Source organism: Protomyctophum bolini (genome assembly GCF_963924005.1).
Source record: "Protomyctophum bolini genome assembly, chromosome: 8".
Taxonomy (NCBI): domain Eukaryota; kingdom Metazoa; phylum Chordata; class Actinopteri; order Myctophiformes; family Myctophidae; genus Protomyctophum; species Protomyctophum bolini.
In genome coordinates, this window is record NC_137869.1 from 32,903,227 (window position 1) to 32,922,352 (window position 19,126).

At 41.0% G+C, this 19,126-nt stretch overlaps 1 protein-coding gene across 2 annotated transcripts; it reads left to right on the forward strand.

Moving 5' to 3' along the window:
* Window positions 1–1,875: 1,875 nt before the first annotated feature.
* On the forward strand, window positions 1,876–19,126 carry fam102bb (family with sequence similarity 102 member Bb). Of its 2 annotated transcripts, XM_080770804.1 has the most exons (12): window positions 1,876–2,131; window positions 5,140–5,260; window positions 5,859–5,888; window positions 6,676–6,792; window positions 6,979–7,025; window positions 8,087–8,181; window positions 9,957–10,055; window positions 10,870–10,893; window positions 13,444–13,681; window positions 14,601–14,737; window positions 16,316–16,385; window positions 16,742–19,126. In XM_080770804.1, exons 1-12 carry the CDS (start codon window positions 1,986–1,988, stop codon window positions 16,782–16,784), a joined length of 1,167 nt encoding a protein of 388 aa, XP_080626930.1. In that variant the 5' UTR covers window positions 1,876–1,985; the 3' UTR covers window positions 16,785–19,126. The 2 variants fall into 2 exon arrangements, with proteins under 2 accessions (XP_080626930.1, XP_080626931.1); XM_080770805.1 differs by lacking the exon at window positions 10,870–10,893.

The following is a 19,126-nucleotide window of genomic DNA, read 5'->3' on the forward strand; positions in this document are numbered from 1 at the left end:
AGGGCTGCAGTGGAGAGAGGGTCAGAGAGAGTTCAAATTCCTGGGGGTGACATGACATCACAGAAGACCTCACCTGGGATGTGCAGACAGAGCACAGGCACAACAATATACTGGGGGTATATGGTTGTATATATTGTTAAAGCCCTTCACAACAAACGTTGTGTCAGCAAAGCTTGTGGAATCCTTAAGGATCCGAGCAATCCCATCCCAACCACAGACTGTGCCAGTTGATGCATTTTGCAATCATGGAAAAATGGTTTAAATGGCTATGCAGTCTCAGAGCCACTGGCAACAGACTGCTAAAAAGCTTCTTTCCCCATTCACTCAGGCACATGAAATAATCTGACAAGAACAAAAATAAATCGGGACAAAGGGAAACGCTAACCCCCACAACCCCTCCTCCCTCTCCTGTCCTTTTCTTCCACTTTAATATGCTTGATTGAACCGTTCCTACCTAAACTGTTGTATAATAAAAGATACTGTGAAGTTGTTTAGATCAAGAAATGTGCAGCTACTGAAAAAATGCTATTGGTGTATATAGCAAAATCTTATGCATGATATGCTGATGATCTCTTCATTGCACTCTCTCTTTCTTTCTTTTTTTTTTAAAGTTATGTATTATTCGTGCTTTGACTGCTTTCAACAACACTATGAACGTAATACCCGTCGGTTTATTTGCAAAGTGTATGAGACCAGGGTTGAGTTGCATCCAAACAACTTTATTTTGTTCTTATTGCACCTTAAGTGTGCGCTTAATTGACCACAACACTACTGTCTGGGGCTGATTCAAATTTTGGAGTGGCACCATGTGGTTACAAGAATTTCATGTGCTTCTTATTGACTTGTTTTCGTTCATGTGTTATTGTTATAAGCGTTGTTTGTGAAGCTATGGGTTTCAAATTGGGAGCTTTTGGTGTTTATTTCAGACAGAACATTTAAAGGTCTCATAATGTGTTCAAGAATATCAGAATTAACTAGAAATGCACTCTGTCAAGGTGCCAACTTGCACCTTGCACACAAGTAGGCCATACTTGACCATACTGGCCTACTTGTGCGCAAGCATAGCGCGCAAGTACTGCTACTAATGTCTAATACAATTGTTCTAAATCCTTTAGACCCGTTATTGACATACATACAGTCATACATACCCAGCCGATCACCAAACGTACCTTAGTTACGTCATCACCCCCACCGCCCACCACTTTCCCCCTCACTGTACAGTATGTTTCTTTTCCCTTTTTACCTCCCTATGATGAATTCCTGTTCTGTTCTTTGACTATATAGAAGTGTCTTTTGTACGTCTCTAAATGTTTTGATGAATTGAACAAGCTTGTTCAATTCATCATTCATGTAAACACTTGTGTAATGCTTAATTGGGTCGTCCACTCACAGTTAACAGTCTTTGTATTGAGTTTGCAAACTGTTAATACATATTTCAATCAATCAATCAATCAAGAATGGTGATCCTTATTGGCCGGTGGACCCGACATACATACATTCCCATAGGCCACATAGCCAGCCGATCACAGTACTTGCGCTCTGCTTGCGCAAGTAATAATAATCTGCACGTGCAAATAAATGTGCATCTTGCACTGTCCCACAATATTATTACAGAGCTTACTTCAAGAAAATAACTTCAGCCTGTATACTGTAGCCATATAGCGACTGCTAAAATTTTAATATCAGAGATTAGTGTATGTTGCTCTTATTTTGAAGTCGAGCCAACAGGAAGTCACATGCTTATGTAGTATATTGACGAGTGTGTCTGATTTAAACACACACACACACACACACACACACACACACACACACACACACTGACACACGCACACACACACACACACTCACACTCACACTCACACACACACACACACACACACACTGGGAGTGGGAACACTGACTGCTCTTCTCTGGTCAAGATAGAGAACGTCCCCGCTCTCAAGAAGGAGAGTCGGAGACCGTAAACGACGACAGACAGGCGGTGCATGGATTTCATGATGATGAAAAAGAAGAAGTTCAAGTTCAAGGTGGATTTCGAGCTCGACGAGCTGTCGTCGGTGCCCTTTGTCAACGGCGTTCTGTTCTGTAAAGTCAGACTCCTTGACGGGGGCTTCTCCGAGGAGTCATCACGGTGAGATCTGCCTGCTTTTCATTCAACAACACACACACACACACACAGGCTAACGGAGCTAACTGGCTAGCATTCTCCCTCTTACCTCCTGACAACCATCATCCATCACATTAATTAAAACCAGCTGGCTATATTACAGTTTCCTATAATGAACCGTGTGTTTAATATCACTTAAGCTGCAGATAGGATACTTGCCTGCCAACCAGATGTTAACTAGCACGTAATAACGAGCTTATTACATTAGTGGTTGTAAAAGCTACAATTGTATTGAAAATGGTATACTGGAAAAGAGAAATCGTCAACACATAATGGCTATAATACCGGTAGTTACAATTTCATATTAACGGCATAGCTATAACGGTTAATTAATGTAGCAGCTGCCTCAGCATCAAAAATGAAATGAACTGTATTTGCAGTATTTGCTATCAGTTTAGCTCATGTTTTGTTTGTAAACATAGGAGTAAAACAGATCTATTTTGATTTATGATGGGGTTTGGGGGGTGTTAGTAATATAACTAATGTAACACCTAGTTAAGTATTTCAGAATATAATGTGATTCCCATCCATGCTCGATCTTTTGTTGACAATGTACGTGCAGGTTTGTTGTGGAAAAACAGAAACAATCAATTGTTGTTGCTGTGCATAACTACAGTTGTTCATAAGCTATATAAATCACCAGTTCGTTTATAATCCACTTGACAGGAATGATAATGAATGTGGTCTGTTGAAAGATCAACATTTTGAATGAATGTCATTCATCTTTACTTAAACTTGCATATTAAGTGTATATTAAGTGTACACAAAGTGTACAGAGGAATGTACTGGGTGTACAAAGACTAAAGAAGAGTGATATGTTACATGCATTTCACTATTACTTTTGCAAAATTCAGTAGAAAATAGAGATACAATGATCTGTTTCCAACAATCTGAGTCATCGGGATGATTCTGCATTTTTATATGCCGGGAACGGGAAGTAACACAAGTCAGGGATTTGGAGAACAGATGGGGTCAAATTACCCAACATTTATAGTTTATGGTTTTTCGTGAGCCATCCCCAGATAGGTGACAGTTAGAAATTCATTGTCCTTGATGACAAATGTGCTTATTGTGTGATCAATGTCCAGTATCAATTTCATTACCGTTGGTAGCACAATGTCACCTCACCAAAGTTAGGCTTTTACTTTATTGGGTGGGTGTTTTTTTTGTTTGGTCAGCAGAACAACCATTTTATGCTCTCATGTCACGCCACTACATTTTAGCCTCTACCTTGCTACCCATACAAATGTAAACATACTCCTGTGTGATACTTCCTACACCAGAGATTAGGACAAATATCTCTATATATCTCTATATGGGACAACCCCGGCCGGTTGCGAATATATTATCCATGTAAACCCTCTATTCTTACCCTTTTCTTTTTTCTAAATTTAGTAGCCAATCTTTCTTTACCCCATTTTTCTACCGGAATTTAGTCGTTATGCCAATTAATGAATCTCCACACATTACTGTGTTGTCACTGCTGTTGTATTCTACTGACTCACCTGCCAGTGAGGAGCCCCCACCGGGAAGACATAAAGCCTCCTTCCTACTCCTCCCGCCAACGCCCCCTGCTGACAAGTGCGGCCCCAGTCTGTAGGAACTAGGAATACTTATAATGACCAGTATCACCTCCCCGCCCAGCTTCCCTTCCACAAACACGGGCCAATTGTATTCACAACTTCACATAAACGCCCAACAAAGCCGGATGCACCACGGTGGATTCGAACCCGTGCACAGCCTCCGTGGTGGTGGGCCGGGACTTTACCACTGCACCTGCCGAGCGCCCAAACCCTCTATTCTTAACTGTACTTTGTGTGCTCTTGTCCCCCTCTACACCAAACCTCTTAGCTGAAAATAGCCAATCTACAAGCTCTCAATGTGTCACGTTTTCTGTGTCCGGAGCTAATCTTGCAAACTGCTGGACCGTTCAGTGCCATATTTCTTGTGTACACTGCCAGACCATAGGTTCCACAAATTGTTTCATAATGTAATATGAAAGATCAATGAACCATTATAAAGCGCTTTGAGCACTTGGGAAAGCGCTGTCAAAATGCAATTCATATAAAAAATAAATAAAAATCAATCATTTTTATAATGGAACTCAAAGGGGCTTGGATCGGGTTGAAACCTTGGAATAATGTGTAATAGATGTCAGATGACTGACGTCACACACTGGACCACTTGAAGTCCAGTTTGAAGCAGTGTTTTGTCTGATTGTATTATGCCCTCAAGACTGCAGCCACACTTTAACATGGTAGTACTAGGAGACCCGTCGAATGAGATGAGACAAGCCTTATTCTGGCTCATATCTTGCTCACAGCAGACTTTCTCACATGCACAAATTGATTTTGCTGCACGAGAAGTGCGGCTGGCTTAACAGTCCCAAGGCACTTGGAGTGCAGCTGGCTGGGAGTTCCCTTTCTCCGACTCAGGATTTAGGCAGGAAAATAGACAGGAAACATGTAACATAGGTTGACATCATTGTTTGGGAACATTATTGTTCACATCTGCTGCTTTTTAGTTGTAACGATGAGGCGCTGCCACTTATAGACCTCCAGCTCTATTCGTAACCTAGATCTCACACAGAAGCCATCAAGCCCTACTAACATATTGTCTCATATTATTATCATTTATCAGCCATATTATTATGTAATTAATTATATATGTTTAGTATAATGTGTTAAGTCTATGGTTGAAAAACGAACTATTCTCTCAACTCTAAAACACTGTCATTTGCAGTTCAGATAGCTTGGTTTTAGACTTGTTCTGTGAGTGGAGTAAAGTTTACTGTGTACAAGAAAACATCTACATCCACTCCGTTTATCCTTATACAGAGAGAGTGATTCTATTGCTTTAATTTCTTCCTTTCGTGTAGACATTATTTCAAATTGATTGTGTAGTCTGCTTCAACATGGTGGTTTTATTTCTGAACCACCAGAATGCACTAAAATGTCTTATTCCCCATACAGGGAGCCAGTACAAGCCAACTGTGTTCGCTGGAGAAGAACATTCTCTTTCCCTTGTAAGATGAGTGCCAGTGCAGGGACAGGAATACTGGACCCCTGTGTGTGTCGAGTGTCTGTCAGAAAGGTACAGTATAGTCTGCTTCAACTTACAAAATTAAGAGTTTGTAAGATCTTTATCCAAAGCACTTCACAATGTGCATTACATTCACACACCCAGCTGGTGGGCGCAAAGCGGCACAAAGTGTAGCTACTTTTGTAAATTAGGAATAGTTTTGAGGTTAATATTTCTATATGTTTGTAACCGTTTTAGAAAAGCAATAAGCCACTGGAGGTCCCAGCCTACCGGGTATTTTATAATGGCTGAAATGGTCGGAGACACTCCGCTACGCGTCGTGTCTCACTATGCCTCTCAGCCATTATAAAATACCCCGTAACCTGAGACCTCTTGTGGCTTATTGCTTTATTTTGTAAGAGTTTGTAAGGTCTTTATCCAAAGCACTTCACAATGTGCATTACATTCACACACCAAAAGCAGAGGAAACCATGCAAGGTACCAACCTGCTCATCTGGAGCAGCTCAGCGTGCCGTTTCCAGGGGAATTTGGTAGTTGTAGATCCAAAACTGAAAAGTATCAGATCATCAACAGTTTAGAGATTGTATGGTCCTGTAAGATATTTGGGGGGGGCTGTGTTGAAATAATAATTGATGATTATCCTTTCCAGGAGCTGAAGGGTGGAAAGGCGTATGCAAAGGTAATAATTAAGATTTTTATTTTATTGTGTTTCAGATTAGTTAACCTAGATTTACAGTAATCGGGTGTGTTTATGTTTTAATGGCCTAGTGAGCCCATAATAAACAGAGGTCTCACTGCCTGCAAGTGGGCATGGCATGTTATGTTGGTTATGTCGGTTTACTTCTATTGGTAGAAGTACATTTCAGGGATATATACATTTTAATATTCATGTGTACTGGATGAATGTTAGGCCACATAGTGATATTTTATAAGATGACCACAAAAACATCAGGATTCCATTAAAGTTGAAACGATTGGAGACCAGGGGCTGTATTTTGCGTGTCTTAAGTTCCAGGTCTTATTCCTTAACATGAGTAAACTAAAGACCTGGAGGTGTGATCAATGCTCTTTGGCCACTCAGAATAGCCAAATGGCATTGATCACGCCTCCAGGTCTTTAGTTTACTCAAGTTAGGGAATAAGACCTGGTACTTAAGACACGCAAAATACAGCCTATAGGGCTGTATTTTGCAGGCTGTATTTTGCGTGTCTTAAGTACCAGGTCTTATTACTTAACTTAAGACATGGAGGCGTGGTCAATGCTCTTTGGCCACTCAGAATAGCCAAATGGCATTGATCACGCCTCCAGGTCTTAAGTTAAGTAATAAGACCTGGTACTTAAGACACGCAAAATACAGCCCAAAATGTAAACAGCTCTCCTCAAGAGAATACGTCAATCAATATCCAAAACAAACGGGATGAAATGAATCTATCCCTCAACTTTGCCAACTCACTGCTCTCCTACAGCTTGGTTTTGCTGACCTGAATTTGGCAGAATTTGCTGGCTCAGGGAATACAACACGCAGATGTCTCCTAGAGGGCTATGATACCAAAAACACTCGCCAGGACAATTCCATTCTCAAGGTAGGTGCTGTTTGAGCTGTGGTGTAGTTCCAGTAAAGCGTGCCAGTGTACAGGTTTCCTATCCTAAAAAACTGTTTATTAACACTGTAAGCAATCCCCAGCAAAACGAACCAGGTGTCAAACGGTGCAAGATGGCTGACAGTATATATTATATATATGTTTTGTATTTTCTGTCTTTTGTATTAGGTGATCATCAGTACACAGCTCATGTCAGGAGACCCATGTTTTAAAACGTAAGTGTTTTGCAATATTGTGCAATATTTCACTACTTTTAAAGGTGGCTAAATATCATATGGTTTGTACAATTGTAACTACTGATTATTAAAAGATAAAAAATATATAATACTGAATTATAAATATGTTTGCATAACACAATGTCATGGCACAATGTCCTTTTCTTTTAAGCATTTTGATTTACAAAACCTTTCCACAAAATATTGTCATGCCAGGTTTCCATCATGCATGGCAGAGAAAACAGCCTGAAAATAGCCTACAAGCTCTCAATGTGTCATGTTTTCTGTGTGTCTGTGTGTCCAGAGCTAATCTCGCAAGCTGCTGGACTGTTCAGCTAAGATTGGGAACATCTTTAAGGTCACAATGACAATACCTGGTTCAAAAGTAATTTACTTTCCTATGAGTTGGCCCCTGTGACTGTCTGCTGTTGTAGCTAATATGTCACTGTAAACAAGTGATATGCCATAGCTTGTAAAACCGGTTCTTCTTCCCTAGTGACGGTTGGGTACACCACGGAAAAGGGATGCAGGCTTTTCAATGAAACTGCCAGGACGGGCAAAGCAAAGTTCCTTGCCCCAAAGGCAGAGTATGACCTAAAAATTATACAGTAGCTTCTGTTTATAATTATGGAAGCATACCAACCCTATGCTCTCTATTTATTTATTCAGCATTGAAATGCAGACAAGCACTATTGACAATTTTATATATTACACAAACCTCTGAACGTGTGCGTGTTTGTCCTTTGTACCCAGAGAACCGTCAGATTGGTTAACTTCAAACGCGGCATGCATAATATTGCGTTGCCTGGCGTAAAGTCAGATAGGTGGTTTGTAAGATAGGCGGTATATGCCCATATCCATATACTGTATGCCTTTCTCCAACTGAATGTTCCCCAGAGCAGTGGGCACTACATTTGACAGCAAGCTGAAATTTGATGTGAACTGTCAAATGCTGTGTAAGAAAGTATAAGGATAAAAAGTAAAGGATAAAATTTATATAATCATGTAAAACCCTAATGAAATGAAACGGAACATGGTTTTCCTGTTTCCTCTCTGCCCAGGCCTCCATCCACAGCCACTGTGATAGGAATCCAGGGAGATGGAGAGAGCCTACTGGAGGAGAGAAAAGGAGGGGACACTCAAAAAGTCTGTCTGGGTAAGACTGACCACATCTCTTACAGGTTACCAAAGCCAGAAAGCAATAGATTTAGGGTAATCACTAATCAGGTATTTCTAACTGCCATTCCCAGACACGTTCTGATGAATTGAAAAGTGTGGACCCTGTTGTAAACAAGTGTAATGCTTTATCAGTGTGTAGTAACTGTCTTTATATTGAGTTGTGCTTTCATGTGAAATGTACCCATTCTGCAAACTGTTATACTTCAATCAATCAATGGCGAGGATCTGGTGAGGATCATTTTCGTCTTGGGAATAACTCATTAAGCCTGATCTTCAGTTGGAACAATTAAATGAAAGGGATCCCAGTTTCCTATACTACTGTATAGCATATACATGAATTGGGGGGGGGGGGGGTCTGTTTGTTTGTGTCCATCATCATTAACCAGTGACATGTCTTTTACCCCTATTTTTTTTAAAGCAGTAGTGATAAATGAGCTTCTGTTTAACTACAGCGCTTCACTAAGCAAAATCGTCTTTGTAGACTTTTTTTCTTCTTATTTTTTTTGCATTGTTGATGTTGAGTGACATCTTCGTCCGACAAAATGCAAATGCATACACATAAAGGCATAAAGATAGAACACAATATAGCTTGAGAGCTCATTTCCATTGGGGGTCCTTTGAATGTATTTAAAATTCGCAAGTTCATTAAACTATATTGACCTTTTTATTGATCTTTCAACTCACTACTATTGCGTCCGCATCCATGGCAAGCAAAATCATTGGCAAACCCCAAAAGCTCTTGACCAACATTTTACAGAAAGCGGGAAGTATCTTGGCAAATAGCTCCAGATCCTCTCTTCATCCAGTTTGAGCCTTTTTAGCTACCGCCTACTGAAGTTCTTTTCAATAAGTCCTTTATCCCAGATGCCATCAATCTTCTAAATTCAACCATGTGATTGATGAGCTACAGCCACAGCCACAAGCATTTCTACGAGTAAAGTATGAGGCAACAAAGTGGAGCCCTGCAACTCACTTTTGATACTTTATACTTAGTTTAGACCCCGCGGTCTAAACGTATTTTTACTGGTGTTTTATCGCTAATAATTTTTGGAGCGTTCAAAATTGAGTTGTGAGCCCCCGCCCCTCAGCACCAAATAATGGATATGTGTTATATTTGTCTCTAAAGTATGACCAATTTTTTTATGCTGTGTGAGCTGAGCTCAAGACATATTTCTACTCTGGTGAACAATAAAGATATTCTCTTCTATTCTTCTCTATCCTCTTATGTCTCTGTATGTGTGGTGTATGCATGTGTGAATGCATGCACTGGAGCGTTGTGTGCTCATCTCCTCCAGATCGTTGTGCTTCTCTTTCATGTATCATTTAAACTATCTCTTTTAGCTTCGCTACAATCTGCTCTGACCCTGGGGGGCTCACGCACAGTTAAAAATAGGAACTGTGTGTTTGCTATCCGTTAGGTGAAGTGCTTTTCTGCACATATTCTAGCTGCGTTTCCTACGCAAGACAAATGGTTGACCAATCCTGTCTGTGCATATACTATTGTGTATGTGTGTGCTATAATTTATTTAATGATCTGTTCATAATTGATGATCAGTTCATAATAATTCTTCTTACTCTGGAATGCTAGAACTTCTACTCTTCAGTGCCATCTCTGCGCATTACTTGCTGGCCTTGGTTCAATTCTGACTATACAGTAGGAACGGTAGGACACCACTTTCTGCGAGGGCGGACCCTTATTGTACTCCATGCCCTTATCATCATCATCACACCTCTTGTTCTAAAACCTTGCAGAGAGTCGAGAAAGCAAGTGTTCCACTGCTCCTGATGACCTAGGGGCATGCGGCCACTCCAGAACCTCCAGTTACGCTAGCCAACAGTCCAAACTCTCAGGTAGGCTCTCCTTCTATTTACAACACGTAGGATTTGTATGTTGTGGCTTGTCTACTTTGAGAGACAAGCACTCCTGCTGCACACGTCATGTATTACCAGGACAGTATGTATATCTGTGGAGCAAAACGTATCTAGACAGGCAAGACAGTAAGTAAGTCAGAGAGGCTTATTGTCGGTATCAGCCAGGGTGCGGGAGTCTATCCCTGTTACAATGCGCTAGAGATGGAATGCTGAGGTGGAGCACAACACCTACCATCAGCTCCCAGTACTTGCCACACTACTCATACGCTGAGTTGGTGGTGGCTGGGATCCAACCCATGACCTTGCGGTCGAAAGGCGAGTGCTCTACCGACTGAGCTACCCGGACACAGGCAAGACAAATAAGTAGAGCCCAGCCAATATATCCGTCCGATATAGTGACCATACCTTTTTTGCCGATATAATTATGATTATTAACCATTACATTTTTTGTTTATTTGTCATCGTTCAAAATAGTTAATTATTATTATTTTAGGCATCGCTGATCCGGAACGCCTGGGTCACTCGATCCCCGCCTGAAACGGCCTTCATGCCAATAAACTAATAATTTAGTTTAGTTTGGCACACATTACATGCCAAATCCTTTGCTTCATGCAAATGATGCAAACAAATTGTCTGAATTGCTCCCATTTTATGCCAAATTAAATAATTTTCATCACACAGGCAACAGTGACAAAGAACATCATGGCCTGTCAGTTTGTCGGAGCCCTCCAGCCAAGTACAAGAGTCAGATTTCCCCACTTGCATGCTAACTTTTTCCATTTTGTTTGTCCAGTACATTTTAGGGCACATGCAAACGGTAAGACTTCTTGAAGATGTCTTGAATCAATTAAGGCCAAGTTTCCTTCCCAGATGGTGGAAAATCGGGGTTCTGTGAACAAGAAAAACACATTGATTGTCTATTGGGTTTTCCCTCCTTCCTTTTACGCAAGTTCTGTGGGGTAGTTGGAATAGATTTTTTTTAAGAAAAAAAAAACATGTAGCACACCGCCACATAATTTCTAGATTTATTTTCTCGCTCTTCTTCAAATTTGGTAAAACCTTTTCTTTGCATGTTAAAACCTTTCTCTGCATGCCTGGTGTTAATCCAGTTCTCCCCAGTTCTGTCTCTGCTCTATCTGACAATGATTAAAAGTAAGGGTTCCTTCTCCATATCCAGTGACCACTGACTGAACAATTCCATCTGACTCCTTGTCTGATTGTCTGTCATTATCTAGAATATCAGTGTTTCACTTTTTCCACATATTCCAATTTATACACTATGAATTGTTTACAACTCCTTTTGTACACCTAAAAGTAAAGTTCCATTGGTACTATCAAGGACAGTTGGTGAAGTAGGCTGCAAAGCTAAATCTTTCTCTCTGCGAATGTAGGAAATGTACTATAAGCCTCAACTGGGGGAGGGAGAGTGAGCTATCTGCCAATATCACTCTGCTAAGCAGTTTAGATCTCGATATGTCTCGAGTTTCCATTACCGGCAGATCAGATCGACACTAGAGACTGAGGGGAAGTGTGACAAGATGTGGTAAACATAAGCACAGCCCTAACTGCCATCTTAATATGATGAATGCACTTTCTATGTCTACATCTGTGGTCTGTATTAAACGTTATTGTCTGGGTAAATGGCATAAAAAAAGTTATACACACATGTACACAGTATATGCCTTAAAAGTCATTTTAATTCTGTGACTTTACTGTCGATGACTCGATACTAGTGTGTAGGAGGTTTGCTTTCTCATTGCTTCAGTGCATTCAGGACCTGTGATGTGTTTTACTGCTGACTGTAATAGAATTTGAGTATGTGGTGCTGCTGTGCTGCTTTTACTCAACTACTAAATGATTGAACACACTACAAGTCTAAAATGTACTTGACTGCATGGCACCTGGGGTTTCAACAACGAAAAGTAATTTGTTCATATGAGTTCATAAATTGTTTGCAGTAAATGCACATTGCACAGTGAATGAATCTTGTGCCATAAATGTGTGATGTGTATGCTATAACCAGAGGGGGAGGGGATACCCTTTTTGGATCTACTTGTTTTCCAAGTGTGGTGAGATCTTGCCCGGATGGTGAAAACTATAATGCAAACATAGAATTATAACACAAAACATCGCATGGATGCACCTGGGACGTATCCTCATTGATGTATCCCATGGTCATCGGGGTTTAGGGTCTCTCGAACATCATACCCCTCACTCAGGTGACCCAGCTGGGGTGATCAAGTCCTGACTTACGTCCCAGTAGCTACCCTCAATCAGTGCCATTAGGGAAAAACCAGGGCCACACAATCCGTTGGAACTACTCCAGAACTACTCTGCCAGGGCTGGGAGGTACACTTCTGGCGCATGGAAGGACTAGGCTCTGTGGGTTGACTCCTGTCCGGGCCCCTCCTACATCTCACCAGGTCCACTCCTGCTCTCACCAGGCCCAGGACCTGTGTGTTGCACCAGGGTCCCAGCACCAGACACTTCATTCAGGAGTGATGGGCAATGGTTCTGCAGACTCCACCCGAGCGAGAAGGTGGTGCGCTTGCTGCTTGAATGGCCTGGCCTTGAATGGATGCACCTGGGACGTATCCTCAGTGATGTATCCCAAGGTCATCGGGGTTTCGGGTCTCTCGAACATCATACCCCTCACTCACATATAGGCGACCCAGCCTGAGTAATTATAACTATATAGAATAAGTCTATGTAGTTTAATATTAATAATGAAGGCAAGACTCATTCTGGAAAAGTGTTTTGTACAAACAATGTGACTGCGACTTAAAATACGCATGATGGCATCAGTTTCATGTATGGCACATGCATACAGTAGGCTATATGGTTGACTTGAGATTTCATTTCCTCTTTTATTTTTCTCAGTTCACTATCAGCTGGAAAAGTAAAGTCATTTGAGGTTTGTCAGAATGTTCACTCTTCATGTGACCACCTCACTCTGACTTTAGGTGCGTTACCCGTTCAAATCATATCAAATAAATAATGGTTATGGGCCGCACACACCAAGACTGCATTTCAATAATTTATTCTTGTATTTTGAACGGTTCGGCTATGCAGCCTTCATCAGTGTGTCTGGATAGCCGAAACATTTGTCTCCTGTTCAAAATGTCTTGGTGTGTGCGACCCATTACCGTTATTTGTCAGAATGTTCCAAATTCCATTTCTTTGTCATCATTGCAATGAGACAAATACCTTCCCATCTTTTTAGATGTGGTTGCAAAGTTGGGCAACACCAAAACCACCACAAACGCCTCATCACAATGTTGTTTATTAGGTATTTTGTAGTATAAATTAGCTCTAACATTTCAGAACTAATACTCAAGAACTGCATCACTCCCTCCCTCCCTCCCAGGCTACAGCACAGGTCACTCCCGCTCCTCCAGCTTATCGGAGTTCAGCCATCGCAGGAACCTCTCAGTCGGCAGTGCCTCCACAGGCATCGGCAGCCTCCCTGAACCCAGTGAGGACAGAGACCGGGAGACCAGGCCCTGTCCTGCCCTTCCTGAGCACCCCGTACCCACCACCACCACCACTGCCAGCCCAGCAAGCACACCTGTCCGGAGTGCCTCCTCCTGCGAACGGCTCAACCGGTGAGCTTAACCCATTCTGACCTGAGATCAGATTAAAAAAATGTCTTCTACATCCTGACAGTTTTCATTCTGACCTGAGATCAGATTCTAAAAATGTCTTCTATGTCAGTCGCTCTTCGATAAAAAAAAAAATAGCAGACCTACAGTACAAGCTATGAGCTTGTAGATCTGCTATTTTTAAATAGCTAAAGCACGACATGATGCTAACACCAAAATGGGTTAATTTAATCCACAAGTAGGAAGTGTGAGAAGTGTGATGAAATGTATGTTTTGTTGTATTGGAGAAAAAGGGTTAGAATTGTTTTCTAGCTTTTCTTTATTTAAAAACTGATTCGTCACCGCGCCATATTCACTTCCATTTGTTTTGTCAGACATAATAAACGACTAAATGTGATGCAAAACTGGTCTTACATTTGACTTGCAGCGGTACTGAAAAGTGGTTAAAGGACCACTTGTGCCATTTTCAACCTATGTTCATATAATTAGTCCTCACTAAATGCTCATTATAAGATAGCACCATTTATGTCAACCCCAGGGCTGTGGGGTGTGGACACTTCAGAAATCTGCCAAGCAGTGACATCATCGGTATGTAGATTTGGTCATTTCAAACAAGATTTAAAACTTAGTTTTATAAATTCAAGAATCATGGCTTCTATGTAAGCATGCTAACTTTCCAGGAAGAGAGAGGCTGTAGTTTCTATTAGCTAGGAATCCCACTCGATGATGTCACTGGTAGACAGGTTTCTGAACTGTCCACAGCCAACCAATGAGACGCAGAGATAGTAGATGGAAATTGTCTACTCACCATAGTATTGGTAAGGACCAATTATATGAATAATCCAAAAGATGCAGTTCAAGGTAGTAGAGATGGATGCAATCAATTGATAAACACAGAAGTAATCCTTTATGTTCCCTCCAGACACCCAGTGAAGCAGGATTCTATTGAATCCCAGCTGAAGAGAATGGATGACACACGAGTAGATGCCGACGATGTAGTAGAGAAGATTCTCCAAAGTCAAGACTTCACAGCCTCACTTATGGACTCTAGCGTTGAGGGTAAGGCACACATTTATCAAACACTGAAAAACAAGCAGGACAGGCAAACTATCTGTGAGAGGGAGGATGACTGATTTAAGCAGTCACACCTGGCGTGAGTGACAAACTTAAGGAAGCTGCAGTGTCTTGTGTCCTTCCTTGCCCTGGGTAGTGACAAATGTGACCGACTCGTCACTACCCAGGGCAAGTAAGGACACAAGACAAGGCAGCTTCCTTAAGTTTGTCTCTTTATTCCTCCAAGTCAAGGGAATAACAATTTGAAAGCATCACAATAATAGTTTACACAGGAGAGCAGATGGCTCTCCACTGTCTGGACAGAGGCTCGCTTCCCAGTGTTTGTGGAGATGACTGATTTAACCTGTTGTGCCTTGATCAAGTCCATGCACAACTGGTGCGCAGCCACACCCAGCTCTGAGTCCAGTTCTAGTTTGACTCAGGCCAGGTGTGACTGCTTAAATCAGTCATCCTCCCTCTCACACTATCCACAGATAGCACACATGCCACATGATTGTATAATTGATATCCTGTTATATTTATGAAGAAATATACACAGTATGTATTCTTTCTCGTGCAAAAAGTTGACGTCAAACCTCAATTTTGTCATCGGTGCAACTGCAACCAAAGTATGCCACTGATTCTGGGCACTCAAAAGCTCCTGGCATCCAAACTAAGCTACTTTTTTGAGTGGTGCAACCACTCCCTTACGGAGTTATGTGTGTGGGTAGGTGGCTGGCTGGCTGGGTGCCTGCCTGGCTGGGTATGAGCACGAAAACAGAATGGTTGTTTTTCACCACCTGTGCGCAACCTAACACACACACGCACCTATTAACTGTATATATGATGATTTCGGGTGTGCCCGTACAGTACAGTACAGTACAGTAGAGTTTACAGTAGAGGGACCGGCACACGGTAACTCATGTCGTATCGGACGCGGGGCGGCTCGCCCTGGGTGCGTTCCTGTGGGTCTGGAACCCCCCCCCCACACACAAGGAGTTGCACCACTCACTTCACACGGATGTGATTTTTTTATATACTGGTATACAAGATGTGCAATGATAAAGAGTGTAGTGAACATAAAATGTAGGCTAGAATAACTGAACACTGTTGTAAGCTGTCCCAAAATCCCAAAATCAATAAACCACTTCCAAACGCCAAACTATGCTAGCTGCATCTAGTAATAGCGGATGTCTTGAAGATATGTAGTCAGAATAATGTTTTACTTTCACAAGGTTTAGGTTTGGTGTTAAATGTAACAGCTGAGGGCTCAAACAGAGAATACAACTTTATTAACACCCCTCGATCAGAAGTATACCAGGTCATGTTATATAGCACACTAATATAACAGAAAATGATACCTGTCTCTTTTAATGAGTCTGAGAGATGTAGAGGAAGTTCTATTCTTACCAAGGTCTCATCTAGCTGAGCTCTGTGCTGGGAAAAGTGGTCCCATCAATAGAGGATTATTTTTAGATTGCCTAGCGACTGATGCCAAGGAATATGCAGGAGTATGTTACTGTTCCCTCTGTCTACTACATGAATCTGAGTTTAAAGTGTGTGCATGTGCCTGTCTTGTTTCAGAGGAAGGCTTGCGTTTATTTGTTGGCCCTGGGGGGAGCACAGCCCTGGGAAGCCATCACTTGCACACCAGGTGAGTTTAGCATAGGATCGGAAATAGGGAACCCTAGAGTCTCTACTCTGGATGGAGATATATATATATATATATATATATATATATATATATATATACACACACAGAGCTATATGAAAAAGCTTGGGCTGAGAAATGAAATGAAAATGTATTTTACTTAAACTTTATTTAACATGATAGGATTAGAATGGTCATACAACTTTAACTGAAGATTTCCATTGAATGAACTTTCTATCTCTTTTCAAATAATCTTTTTCAAATAAATATCGTGGTAGTCACAACCCTAGATACTGTATGACGTGCCACCAGGACACCCCTGCAGAGAATCTTAATCTAATCTTCTCTTGCGATTCCAGGGTTGGCGCTGGAGCTTATGAGCAGGTGGTGATAAAACGCTAGCCCTGACGTGACGATTCCCACACATGGAGAATGGTAATGCAGATTTCCAAAAGTCAGGTCACGGTCATCGTTTTTAATATTAATTGTAACAGACGCATTGATGAGGCGCTGCGCCACAACAAGCAAACAACTCCGTGGAGGGTAGAGACTACAACAGTGCCCTCTTGTGCTTTTTTAGACTATGTGCACTATAGCTCTCTTCCAGTCAGGACTGGGCTCACTGGCATGTTCTAGAACAAACAAACAGATAAGATTGCTGACAATTCTCAATGCTTGTGTGACCCTTTGACAGTATACTCACCACTCACCTTGATTTCTCTTCAACCTTCTAATTTCCGTTGGTTGTCGCTGTGCATTTGTGGTGTTTACTGTTCTGCTGACAAAACTGACCACTTCTTGTTTTTCTTTCCTTATGTTGGTAGATTATCCAGGTGCTTTTTTTGTTTATCACCTTGCCTTCAACATGAACCCATTTAAGACTAATACATACTGGAAGAAAACGTCAAACCTTCTCTCGATAACAGACTATGGGTGGATGGGTTTTTGCGTGCTTCATTAGAAAGTGAAAACGTTGCTAAAGAGGAATATGCCATGCTTTCTGAATACATTCCTAACTGTTGTGTTTTTGTCTTGAGGATGACATCTGTTTTTTGTTTTGGACTGTATTTAAAATTTATATTTTGTTAACCAATAAGCTGCTAATAAGCTAGTCGTTGAACCCATCTGTTATAAAGTCGATGGGGATATTTTACTACAAAAACAGATAGCATCAACCTTAGCCTTTTTGTGTTTGGTGTGCATGATGTGGTTGTGTGAAGGAGACAAAGGGTGTGATTGTGACTTGTAAAGTGGTAAGGCCACTGTAGTGAGTAGTGACAGTAATCCTGTCATCATGGATAAATGAAAGGGTGTGATATACTGTACGTAATTATACTCGTTAGGGATGGCAACCCATTTATCAACTGTGTGGGGAAACCTGCCCACACTTTACTGTATGATCATCCACTGTATTGCTGACATCAGTATTGTGTTCTGGTTGTGAGCAGTTTGTGCTATGAAGGTGACCTAGCTCTGTGCGGGAAGTATTTTTCTTTTAATAACAGAAGTGTAATGTAAGCTGAAGTCATATTGGAGGTGACTGCAGTGCCGTATTTTAACATTCATGATTCGTCAAGTTAAAAGTCTTACCCATTACCTCTTGCCAACTACTGTCAGTTGGTTGCAGTCACTGCAGGGAGGATTGGGTATACACAACAAAGTAATCTGATCAAAACTCTGGGGTAAGACGTAAGATCAGTGAGGCTCATAGCAATGAACAAAACTCTTATGAACTGCTGCAAGAATTAAGTTTTTGGAAACGGATGCCAAAAACTGATTCTTGTCCAACTGATGCATACTGTGACTAGTAGTGAACATCATCAGAGGTATACTGTGAGAGCCATCTCTTTGCTGCATTATCAGCATTATCAAGGATTACGGCATCTTTTAAAAAACAGACTTGGTTTTATTTTGCCTGCAAACTGTAAACTGACATATACTGTAACTAACATGACTATATAGTTGGTGTGACCCATTTCTCCCGTCATAAGCCATAGCAGGGCTAGCTATACAGTACTTGCCTAACCATACATCTTAAGAGTTTCTGCACAAGTGTCAAAATAAGTATTTTATCTGTAAGATGATCAGTGTTCTCAGTTTGCTTTTGCATGATTTAGATGTCCTTTTTTAGTTGGAAAAGCTTTGATTTTGTCATTTCCATCAGAGGTAGGTTATTGCTACTTTGTCTTTAAAACACTTGTGTAATTCATTTGCAAATATTGTGCCATTGTTACTCAATATTTACACCTCATGTATGTAGTGTTTAAAACTTGGGAGATCGTTTATTTTATGAACCACATCTAGTAGTCTAGTATTTGCAGCAAAAAAAGACAATGAGACCTCTATTGAAAATGAAACTTGTATTTGTTTATTGATATTGATTTGTTGATCACTTATTTTACCTGTGTGAGACAGGTACCGAACATGTTACAAACATGGTTGCTTCTTCTCTTCTGTGAAGCTGTGCTTATATATGGAGCTTTTAAAATGTTAAGTGATGTTCTTTGCTGTCTTGACGGTGTCCAGTGTTTCCCAATGCAGACCTGTCATTTTGACCAATATTTGTTTAACAAGTGTAATGTATGCTCTAAATGTGTACCTTGCACTGTTGAATAAAATGTTATTAAAAAACTAATAGTCCTATATTGTATTTCTCTGACAGCTGAACCAACTTTTCTCCATTTATGAATTATTAAATATGCACTTGTATGTTGAAGGGGAAGGTTTACTGCATGCTTAAATTA

Excerpts from the sequence above, each read along its gene's own strand:
- fam102bb (XM_080770804.1), top strand. The coding sequence starts at position 1,986 with ATGGATTTCATGATGATGAAAAAGAAGAAGTTCAAGTTCAAGGTGGAT. Across the intron at positions 2,132-5,139 it reads TTCTCCGAGGAGTCATCACG|GGAGCCAGTACAAGCCAACT; the intron begins GTGAGATCTGCC and ends TTCCCCATACAG. Across the intron at positions 6,793-6,978 it reads AGGACAATTCCATTCTCAAG|GTGATCATCAGTACACAGCT; the intron begins GTAGGTGCTGTT and ends CTTTTGTATTAG.